General features: G+C 44.3%; 1 protein-coding gene across 2 annotated transcripts; it reads right to left on the bottom strand.

Moving 5' to 3' along the window:
* Positions 1–3,684: 3,684 nt before the first annotated feature.
* LOC135489137 (voltage-dependent anion-selective channel protein 2-like) lies at positions 3,685–11,810 on the bottom strand. Of its 2 annotated transcripts, XM_064774339.1 has the most exons (10): positions 11,720–11,810; positions 9,472–9,556; positions 8,619–8,753; positions 8,253–8,373; positions 7,778–7,882; positions 6,891–7,001; positions 6,495–6,611; positions 6,012–6,162; positions 5,714–5,771; positions 3,685–5,281 (listed from the first exon to the last, which is right to left on the bottom strand). In XM_064774339.1, the coding sequence occupies exons 2-10, from the start codon at positions 9,536–9,538 to the stop codon at positions 5,187–5,189; spliced, it is 960 nt and encodes a 319-aa protein (XP_064630409.1). In that variant the 5' UTR covers positions 9,539–9,556; positions 11,720–11,810; the 3' UTR covers positions 3,685–5,186. The 2 variants fall into 2 exon arrangements, with proteins under 2 accessions (XP_064630409.1, XP_064630417.1); XM_064774347.1 differs by lacking the exon at positions 7,778–7,882.
* Between the last annotated feature and the right edge of the window lie 54 nt (positions 11,811–11,864).

The raw sequence follows: 11,864 nt of genomic DNA, 5'->3' as shown, positions 1-11,864 counted from the left end.
CAATTACGTCCTGCTGCCTTCCCCGCCGTCCAGTTAACACAGTGAGAGAGATGGGACCGTCTGTGAACCGTCACACCCAGCCCGGTTATGTCCAGCTGTCTGCCCCGACGTCTAGTCAGCACAGTGAGAGAGAGGTGACACAGTCACACCAAGCCCAATTATGTCCTGTTAGCTGCCCCGCTGTCCTGTCATGAGACAGTTACACCCAGCCCAATTATGTCCTGCTGGCTGCCCCGTCGTCCTGTCATGAGACAGTTACACCCAGCCCAATTATGTCCTGCTGGCTGCCCCGTCGTCCTGTCATTAGACAGTTACACCCAGCCCAATTATGTCCTGCTGTCTACCCCGACGTGCCGTCAAGACAGTGAGAAACATGAGACAGTCAGTCCCAACCCGATTATGTCCTGCTTACTGCCGCGGTGAGAGAGCTGAGATAGACACACCCAGCCCGATTATGTTCTTTGGAGTGCCCCCGCTGCCTCTCAACACGGTGGGAGAGAGATGAGACAGTTAAATCCAACCCGATAATGTCCTGCTGCCTGCCCCGCCGCTAAGTCAACATGATGCGTGAGATGAGAGAGTCACGACCAGCCCGATTATGTCCTGCTGCCTGCTCCGCCGTCCAGGCAACATGTCGACAGACATGAAACAGTCGCACCGTCCTGTTAACGCGGTGAGAGACATGAGACAGTCACTATCGGCCCTATTATGTCCTGGTCCTGTCAACTCAGTGAGAAGCGTGAGACAGTCACACCCGGCCTAATTACATCTTGCTGACTCCCGCCACGGCCAGTTTACACGGTGAGAGAGACCCAACCCGATAATGTCATGCTGCCTGCCCCACAGTCCTGTCAACAGGGGAAGAGATATGGGACAGTCACACACAGCCCGGTTAAGTCCTGCTGACTGCCCCGCCGTCCCGTCAACACGGTGAGAAATGAGATAGTCACACCCAGCCCGATTACGTCTTGCTGCCTGCCCCGCCGTCCAGTTAACACGGTGAGAGAGATGGGACCGTCACACACAGCCCGGTTATGTCCTGCTTGCTGACCCGACGCCAACACGATGAGAGACATTTGACAGTTACACCCATCCCGATTGTGTCCTGCTACCTGTTCCACTGTCCTGTCAACACGGTGAGAGAGATGATACTGTCATTCTCAGCCCGATTATGTCCTGCTGACTGCCCCGCCGTCCTGTCAACTTGGTGAGAAAGATGAGACAGTCACATCCAGCCCAATTATGTCCTGCTGGCTACCCCGCCGTCCTGTCAACTTGGTGAGAGAGATGAGACAGTCACACCCAGCCCAATTACGTCCTGCTGCCTTCCCCGGCGTTCAGTTAACACGTTGAGAGAGATGGGACCGTCACACCCAGCCCGGTTATGTCCTGCTGTCTGCCCCGCCGTCTGTCAACACGGTGAGAAATGAGACAGTCACACCCAGCCCAGTTACGTCCTGCTGCCTTCCCCGTCGTTCAGTTAACACGTTGAGAGAGATGGGACCGTCACCCCCAGCCCGGTTTGTCCAGCTGTCTGCCCCGACGTCCAGTCAGTAGAGTGAAAGAGAGATGACACAGTCACATCCAGCGATTGTGTTCAGCTGACTGCCCCACCGTCCTCTCCATACGGTGAGACAGATGGGACAGTCAAAATTAATTCAACCTGATAATGTCCTTCGGCCAACCCCGCCGCCCAGTCATGAGACAGTCACACCCAGCCCGATTATGTCCTGTTACCTGTTCCACCGTCATGTCGACAGAGTGATAAAACAGTCACACTCAGCCCGATTATGTCTTGTAGACTGCCCCGCCGTCCCGGCAACACGGTAGTCACACCAAGCCCGATTACGTCCTGCTGACTGCTACGACAGTATGTTTCCACGGTGAGAGAGATGAGACAGTTACACCCAGCCCAATTATGTCCTGCTGTCTACCCCGACGTGCCGTCAAGACAGTGAGAAACATGAGACAGTCAGTCCCAACCCGATTATATCCTGATTACTGCCGCGGTGAGAGAGCTGAGATAGACACACCCAGCCCGACTATGTTCTATGGAGTGCCCCGCCGCCTCTCAACACGGTGGGAGAGATGAGACAGTCAAATCGAACCCGATAATGTCCTGCTGTCTGCCCCGCCGCTAGGTCAACAGAATGCGTGAGATGAGAGAGTCACGACCAGCCCGATTATGTCCTGCTGCCTGCTCCGCCGTCCAGGTAACATGGTGACAGACTTGAAACAGTCACACCGTCCTGTTAATGCGTTGAGAGTCATGAGACAGTCACTATCGGCCCTTTTATGTCCTGGTCCTGTCAACTCAGTGAGAAGCGTGAGACAGTCACACCGGGTCCGATTATGTCCTGCTGCCTGTCCCCACGTGCCGTCAACACAGTAAGAAACATGGATAGTCAGTCCCAACCCGATAATGTCCTGCTGCCTGCCCCACAGTCCTGTCAACAGGGTAAGAGATATGGGACAGTCACACCCAGCCCGATTATGTCCTGCTGCCTGCTGCGGTGAGAGAGATGAGACAGACACACCATGCCCGATCATGGTCTACTGAGTGCCACGCCGCCAAGTCAACACGATGAGAGACATGAGACGGTCACACCCAGCCCGATTATGTCCTGCTGCTTGCCCCGCTGTTCCGTCAACTCGGTGAGAGTTGAGACAGTCACACCGAGATAGATTATGTCCTACTGCTTGTTCCACTGCACGTTTACGTCTTGCTGACTGCCCTGTCATGCAGTCAAGATGGTGAGAGAGTTGAGACAGTCACATCGAGACCGATTATGTCCTGCTGGCTGCCGCACCGTAATGTCAACGTGGTGAGAGGGATGACACAGGCACATCTAAGCTGATAGTGTCTTGCCATCCCATCAGCAAGGTAAGAGAGCTAGATGAGATAGTCAGTCTCACCCAGCCCGATTTATTTCAAGACGGTGACAGAAATAAGTAGCTACACCCAGCCAGATTATTGTCTTGCTCCCTACCCCGATGTCCTGTCAACATCTACAGTTAAGAGAGAGGAGACAGTCACATATCTAGCTTGATTTGATGTCCTGCTGACTGCCCCGTTGTGCAGACGTATGCAGCAGAATAGTGATCAGGAAGTCAGCTGCGAGTTAATTACGGTTTTATTGAGAAATCAAAGAATACATTTCGCCTGTAACAGCTCAATTGCAACATCAGTTGGATTGAAAGCCCGATCATGGTTCCTTTGGCGTCCTGGCATAGCCTTGCCGCAGTAGAAAGTTGGAGTGGGATGAGCGGTCCATACAAGGACTTCGTCTATAGGGTGGCCCAGGGTGGATTTGCTCAAAGGGGCTGTTGGCCACGACTGCGAAGAGGTTGCAGTGGATTCACAAGGGTGTAAGTGTTGGTCTGGCATTCTGTCAGGCTTTGAAGGTATCCTTGTTGTTATCATAACGTTGTCCTGCTGTTTGCCCCGCAGTTCCGTCACCTCGGTGAGTTGAGACAGTCACACCGAGACAGATTATGTCCTGCTGCTTGTCCCACAGCACGGTGAGGGAAATGAGAGTCAATCCGTTCACTGATGTTGCAACTGATGACCTAACAGAAGCGGATGCCATTCTTCAGTAAAAAGTTGCAGCGATGAGAATATCGTAGCAGAATAGATCCCATAACTTCTCTCCTTTATCTAACATATTGAACAACAACAGCATATGAGCATCAAGGTCGATTCTTTATTGGTCAGCTGAGAGATGATCGCCAGCTAGTATGAACCGGTAACTGGCAACACACACAAACTTTCACTGCTATCGACAGGGTGGCTTAGAATTATTTTGCCTCAGACAATGGATGCTATTGTCCAATCGAAAATAATTCTGGGCCACACTGTAGAGCAGGCATTTCAGCAACGGAAAGTGTCTTTACAATATGATGTCACCAAAACTTGGAGAACAAATATACAAAAGGTCAGGCATCCAAGCTAGAACCACTCAAACAGTTGAGAACTTGGCTTCCAAGACAGATATGTTAATCAGAAGTGGACGTTCAAGATACAAAATGTATGCTACATGTACATTGTATCAACAACTAAATCTCGCATGGTAAACGAAACGATGAAAATTTGTAATAAAATGTACAAATAGTCAACTTTGGGAGGCCGACAGGGAAGTAATCATTTTGGCACTGCCAAGATTTATCTGCATGCTTTTACTGGACGACACAATGGTATATTTGCCTCCAAATGTTTGTATGTTTAACAGCATCAAGAATGTATATGAATCGTGTGAACACTGGAATACTTGTAAATGTCTTCAGTTCACTAAACAAGGAATTTCTCACCGATTATAAAGCACAACACGCGTCTCAACTCAAAACAATGAAAGAATGATGGTAACTATTCACAGCGACAAGAAGGCCTGGCCATTATACTCAATTCCCCTGCGCAACTGCAAGATAAATGAGTAGCACATTTTAGTTCTGAATGCTAGTTTCCTCTAGTGCATCTGACTGTTAAGAATTATCATATCTAAAAATGAATTTACATTTAAATTCTGATTCCGAATGACTACAAAACAGTCGTCATGCCTCAAGTGTTAACTTGACATTGGTACCGATTTTCTTATAAATAATTACATACACATTAACACCTCAAGAAAAGTAAGTCCACCCCTAAACAATTGGTCATAATATCTAAAGTCTCCACGACAATGCAATGAAAATGGCCGGACATCATCATACCAACATCAGGCATATCGGGTGAAGAGGACAAGGGCCTACCTATTTTTACGCATTAATGATCTTCAATTGAATGAAAAAAGTGATGTTTCAAAAAAACCAGAACTGATCCACCAAGGCTGAAATTGACTGGCAGTGTGGGCCATGCAATCAGTAAGTTGTAGTTCAATACTCACTGAAACATGCCACCAATGTTGTTATTTTTGAAATGGCACTTTTTTTCATTCAATAACAATAGGTATGCCCCTGCCCTCTTTACTCATTGTTCCTAATGATGGTATGCTGATGTCCAGCAATTTTCATCGCATTGTCGTGGATACTTTAGAAATTATAACGAATTGTTTAGAGGCAGACTTACTTTCGTTGAGGTGTTTATAATCCGTATTTAGACCAGCATACGTTGCCAAGGAGAGAAAATTGTTAGTAAAAGTCATGTTATCTACTTGTCTGAACGGGAAACTGCTCCTGACGATATGAATTACTTATTTAGCATCCAAGTCAAGACCTATACCGAGCTTGTGTCCACCTGAGTTGATATTCTTGGCATCAACAAGTGCAGAGAGGGTCAGCTGCACGCCTGAAAAGGGAAACAAGCTGCTTTAGAAATGTACAAGTCTGCTGAAGAATAATGAAAGGCAATCCAAGTAAGTGTTCAGTTACTTGATCACAGAGATAAACTTTCTCAAGGTGTTTAGGCCGACTGACCCCCCCCCCCCCAACACACACACTTGATCAGAAAGACAATCACAACCAGCTCGGCACCAAGGTTTGTCTTCTCACACCAGAATTAGAGTTGGTTGAAGTGCCCATACTATCTTACCGACGGCACTGACAAATCAGCCCATTTTTGTGTCAATTTCCTTGCGTATAAAAAATTCTTAGCGTTAGGCCCAGTCATAAATCAGGCAGTACTACACAGAGCAAACCAAGTTGACAGCATTGATAAGAAGACACCACAATTGTGTTTATGTCAACTGGAATGCCAATCCACAAACCCACTGCTACTTACCATCCCTTAGTGTCTGCGTATATCCAAGACCAATTTGTCCAGTATTGCTCACCTTGCCCTGAAAAGTGAAAGCAAATTTGCTGAGTTTCTCTGAAGGAGAAGCATTTTGATCCATGCCACAATGACAAGCCATGATGAAAACACAATTCAGATATCACCTGTTGTTGACAATTTCAGAGAACGACTTGTTTTAACGCGTGCGATTCATGCGTGGATTGTTGACTTGCCACAAAAGTCACCAGGAGGAAAGTTACTGTTAGATTTTGTTACATGGGAGCCCATTCCCACATATGCTTACCCTCAAGGTACAATCCTTGTCTACAGTGTATTTGGCTGCAATTCCAAAACGAGTTGTATTGGTTCCTGCTGTCCATGATAAGTTGATTCCAGTTTCTACATTGCTGTTAACTTTCTGATGAATGGAGCCAGCAAATTCAGAGCCAGCATTTCTGAAATTACAATAACATGAATATTTAATCACACATTGCTGTAATGAGACACCAATAACAATACCCAGTGTAAGAAACAGTTCTAGGAATGTAGAAAGTCTGTCCAAGTATCTGCCTTCTTCATTTCATATCTCTCCATTTGCTTGTCTCTTTTTTACTGGATGCTAGTGCTAATGCACTGACCTGTACTTTTTCTTTTCTTCTGAAGTCTGGATAATATTGTGACGTCTGCCAGATTCCCTGAAGACAAGTCATGTTTTGTGCAATTCTGGGTTTCTCCACGGTGTGATAAACAAATTAGAGTTCCAGTCATAACCAGGTAACATACTTACACACTTGTGTGGAGAGCAAAGTCGTCTCCAGCATATCCAACACCAAAATTATTTTTTGTCAATTTTGATTTGGAAGTATCGAAGGACATTTGGTAACCTGCTAACCAGCCGTTGTATCTGCAATGGACACCAAATGGTAAGAAATTGGTTGCCGTGTTATTTTTTAAGGGTAGCTGTGTACAATTAAGGTGGCCTTCCACCAGCATCAAAATATTCCTCTGAGGTACTTGCCGCTTTCTTTTCCTTCCATTCTAGATGGGCCCATTGTGACCCGGCTGCGATGAAAAGACAAAACCAATCATCATCTTCATTGTTGTTGCATACCGAGATATTCTGTGGCGATTGATTACTATTTATTAATTCATTGTTATAACCCATGACATACAAGCGTCTTACCCGAGGACACCAGCACCATGCACTGTTGGGCCAGCAAAATCAAAGTCAACATCACAGTTCACGTTAATGTAGTCTCTCTTGTACCCAGTTTTAATTTTACCAGCCTTCTTTCTGGAAAATAAAAGATATTGTAAAGGTTTAGTTATAACAACAGGAACAACTACTGTTACCCTGGAAATGTTTGCAAGCATGCCTTTTATATCTTTGGTGTTTTTTTCTCATTTACAGATAAATGAGAAGATAGACGGCCGCAAGCAAACAGATCAAAGTTACGGTTAAAGAGTTCTCAAGGCACTTAATCATGAAATTAAAAGTACGCCCAAGTTGCAATATCACAAAATAAAACAGACAGAAATCTTCTGACGTTTACAGTATGATCTACACACTGAACTACAGTCCTGACTCAAATAGCTGACCGGCGATGTTGCTTCACCCGCCACAGTTGGGTGAAGTTTGGTAATAGCCTCCCCTATGGTGAGCCAAAAAGGCTTGATCTATCACAACCTGTAAAGGGCTAAAACAAAAGCTATCGGGCCCTACGTCACAAAATGGTAGTGGGCATAGTTTTTAACAGGATTTATCAGCCCTCAACACTTCAGCATTTGCTTACTCTTTTGGCCAGGTTTAGACAGAATTGACGCAAAAAGTGACCAGCATCCAGTAAACAAGTCGAAGTGACGAGTGATACGTAAAAAGTGAAAATGTGAATTCTATATAATTCTAAGATTATAATAATAAACCCAGTCCTTGTGCGAATATTGCATTTAACTGGCGGGTAATGCATTGTCTATCAATCAGTGTAGTTCATCGCAATACCCACTATAAACACATCACAATTACCCCACCATTTGCGACATACAGCCAACAGTAAAATCAATCAGCCTTACTGATTTGGATTCCAATCTTCTCTCCATTGAGCATTGAAAGTAAACTTGGCCTTTCCTATATCACAGCGATGTATGAGCCTTGCAGAAACATGGCGTGGCATTTTTCTACAGGGTGTTAAAAATGTGTGCCATTAAAATTTAACAGACGACAATCAGAATGGCGCTCGAGGAGAAAACATTATCTAGTTATCCCTTGTTACTGTACTAATCATGTTTTTGTACTAAGGCCACACACTCTGTATTACCACATGGCATCTAAGCAATAATCTGATATCATTACCAATACCTTTTTTGTTTTCGACATATACCAAGGTTTTTTTTAACCCAGTGTGATAAAGGGTTTCACTCAAGCCCTGGCCCTAGTGATACATTAAACGTATCATTAGAATGGCACACTTTTTTTGAAACCCTGATCAAAAATACTACAATATCACTCATTAAATTGGAGAGTGAGGTTTTTACCATGCTTACTTACCCAGTATTTGGGGCAAAGGATGTTTCAAATGAGAGTTTTTGGCCCTTGGCAATCTGATCCTCAATTGTTACTTCAGTGGCAAGGACATTGTCAGTGTTCCACTTCTCAGTGAATGTCAGGCCTGAAAAATAACTGCAAAGTTTCATTGACAGAACAGGAATAATCGTAAAACAGACTCGTTAACTCACTCCGAGACTGCCAGAAAATACAACAGTTTATAAACAAGAGTTAAGACACCAACAAACTCAAATGACTGAAGCACTAAAAATAAAACCTCTTCACCCTTTTGATGGGTTTAAAAATTGGTGCACAGCAGTCACAAATGCCCTGGCACCACATGTGTTTTCTCAGCCCAAACAAACTTACCATAATCCGCCCATTTGTATTTCGTCTCCAAATTTCCGGACAACTTTCCAGAATCGGAGTTGTGGTTCCCACTTGTGGTGAACTCCATACCATTGCTGGCCTTAGTCTTGCATTCCAGTTTGAAGAAGCCATAGTCTGGAAGAGAATATGACTACAATTTTAAAAGATAAAACTGGTTACGTGTTAATCGTAGTCAGCATGCAGCAGCATCACTGCCTATCCATCATCAAGACAAATGAAACGGATTCTGTCTGACCAACCATTTATTATAAGTACTGCAGGTCACACAACAACAATTAAAGTCACAAAATTGCAAGCATGCTTCAGATTTTAAATCAGAATTGCTCTAAATGTAAGTTTTACAATTAATTGTTTAAGTGTAATGCCTCTTTTCCTGTCAACAATAAGCCCTTCTGTCTTGTGCAAATTGTGAACTACAGTACAACCTCTCTATTGCGGACACTGGGACTGGCCGTTGGTGTCCGTAATGTAGAGGTGTCCTTTATAGGGAGGTTATGCCATTATTGTCCAAAAGGTGTATTCATGTGTATGAACACGGGAGTCGTGAAGCCTGCATACTCCATATTCCATTTAGTTTGTCCAAAAAATGAATTCATGTGTATGACTATGAACACGGGGGTCGTGAAGCCTACATATTACATATTCTATTTAGTTGTATAAATTACATGCATTTAAAATAATTTGATGCCATTTATATGCGAACTTGAAATTAGTTTATTGGCATTTCTAGTGGAGGTATTACCAACATTGATGCAGGTTGTGTTCGCACGCTACTAGAATTTTTCTAAAATTTGAATCCATCATTAGTACATGAAAGGGAGGCTTTACTTACTGTACCCCTTGTTGAAGAGATCTTTGGCACTTTTGCCCAGATCACCGTAACCTGGAGGAATAACCATGGTGTCACCTGTCAGTATCTGAAAAGAGAGAACAAAAACTGGTCTCAACATCAAGTCAATAGAATACAATTTAGACAAAATCAGTAGAGTGAATTTCACAAAACGTCTTCTCATCATCAGGGAGTCCAGTCGATTGACTGCACATCAGAATGGGGAATGGATAATCGTAACAATAGACCCTCGCAATATTTTGTGACAAGTAAAACTGAGCGCATTCCATACAACCATAGAGAAATTGTTTGAGAAGATTTTGGCGAGTCTGACTCTTGTGTAGTAGAAGTAAAACTGGATACCGTCACTGTAGTTTACAACAATGTCCATCGGTCCCTATTGTTGGGCTGTTGTGTTGCTCCATCGACGCGCGTTTCTGCCCCTCTAGAGTCTGACTCTTGTGGCCTGTAACCACTATTATTCAGTCGATTTTGCACCATGATTTACAGGGTGGCTTTCCCTCACACAATGGATACACAATAGAATTCTATTGTGCAAGGGAAAATAATTCTTGGCCACCCTGTAGACACACAAGGCCCCGAAACCAGTCTTAGTCCTTGTTGTAAGTCGTCAGGTGGTTCAGATTTTACACTTGCGCTTTACACTTTACACTTAAGTTGTCCTCTCCTGTCAGACTTGACCTTTCACTGAATTGACTCTAGTTCAAAGAGTATCCTCTAGTCCAAGCTACCATAGTAGGACAAGCATAACCTTCAAAACCCATATAGTAATAGTATATTACAAATGAATAGATCATCTCCCCCCAATTGGAAAATTGCTAGCAGCACATACTTCATACGATTTAGTACTATACTAAACTTATGTAATTATAACACAACATGTGGGGCACTGTGATTTAACAAGTTGAATACACAAATTTTCAGTAATACTTCAGTCAGGCCACCATTCATTATTCATTGTTAGATCGCAACAGTAATGAGGTTTCCCCAACAGGGCAAGGCCAATTTTTGAGTAAGAACATGGGCACGATTGGTGGTCCTGGTGGCCGAGGACAAACGACAGTGTGTACAGTTTTATTTAAACATGCATCGTGGATCTTTTTATTTTACAGTGTACACAATGACAATCAAATTTTATATATACTGAGTATTAGATTTTACATTTCTACTTCCAGTTTGTTCCGAAATCTGTGCGGTGGCACTGGAGCCCACTTGTCCAGTAATATCTAGAAAAAAAAAATAAAAAAATCACCCATCGCATAGACCAAGGTGGCGTATCCGACAGGAGGGCAGGCAAAGAGCCTACCCTGCCCGTATAGGCCTACCCTATTCATGGGGAAGTTATTCAAATTATTTGGAAGAATCGGCATCGGCCTCATTCAGGCGATTTTTATGAGTTTCTTAACAGTAAACAGTGACAGGTTAAAGCTTACGAACTTCTCTGCTGTCCCTCTAGCAAGCACAAATTCGTATGAAAGAGCATTTATTCGATGCGGGTTTTGTTGACTTCACAGGCTCCTGTGGGCTGCACAGAGTCGGACACTTCGTCTTTGACTTGTCAGTGAGCGAGTAAGTAGCCTGCATGCTAATGATGCCGGGCCAGCCCTCGTCATGCTGCTGGCTGCTGCACACGTATGTGACGACTTGCATGCTTGACGTACGTAGCCTTCGTCGTCACGGACAACTGTCCACCTTTGACCTTACTAGTATAAAGGGCTAAACTTTAGAATCCCCGATCGGAAATGACGTAGTTTGATCGCATTCAACTATAAATCCATTGAACAGTGGTGCTTGGTTAGTCAACCGATGACCTTTTTTTGGGGTGTGCGGGGATTGTAAACTCGTTCCGTATAAAGTATAGAAACGACTCTGTGATCGACTACGGACAACTGAACAGTGCCGTTGGTGGTTCTCCCTTGGCCGGGCCCTTTTAAGTGATGTGGCAGCAAGTAGAGGTGATGACCTCAGGGTCGGTTACATATCATATGCAATACAATGCACACAACTACTGCACATACAATACATGCAAGAACGACGCCATCATTATTTCCCGGAAACCTGTTCACAGGAGTCCATCAATCTCAAACGACGAAATGCAGTGTGTCATGTTATACGAACTAGCACAAGATGCGCACCAGGCAAACTAGGTTTGCTACCTTACTCAAAAAGTTAACCTGCTCCACTCAAAGTAGATAAAAAAGAAGTAAAAAAATTAATCGGGGTCACTCACAAAGTCACCGTCAAATGCAATGTACTGCAAAGAGCAGAAATCGATATTGGGGCCTCAAAATACTGCTTCATGGAGTTCTCAGCAATCTCCAATTCAGAAAGTCATCAGATATCCCTTGCACACTTGGGACACTCCGTCGTGGTTT

The sequence above is a fragment of the Lineus longissimus genome, chromosome 1 (assembly GCF_910592395.1).
Source record: "Lineus longissimus chromosome 1, tnLinLong1.2, whole genome shotgun sequence".
Lineage (NCBI taxonomy): Eukaryota > Metazoa > Nemertea > Pilidiophora > Heteronemertea > Lineidae > Lineus > Lineus longissimus.
Note: the sequence above shows the minus strand (reverse complement) of the source record. Positions and strands in the feature narration are given on the sequence as shown.

What these genes read in the sequence shown, in the direction of transcription:
- LOC135489137 (XM_064774339.1), bottom strand. Translation starts at nt 9,538, where the DNA reads ATGGTTATTCCTCCAGGTTACGGTGATCTGGGCAAAAGTGCCAAAGAT. An exon ending in CATGGTGCTGGTGTCCTCGG is followed by an intron (nt 6,612 to 6,890) that starts GTAAGACGCTTG and finishes TGTCCATTGCAG; the next exon opens with ATACAACGGCTGGTTAGCAG. An exon ending in TACGCAGACACTAAGGGATG is followed by an intron (nt 5,282 to 5,713) that starts GTAAGTAGCAGT and finishes TTCCCTTTTCAG; the next exon opens with GCGTGCAGCTGACCCTCTCT.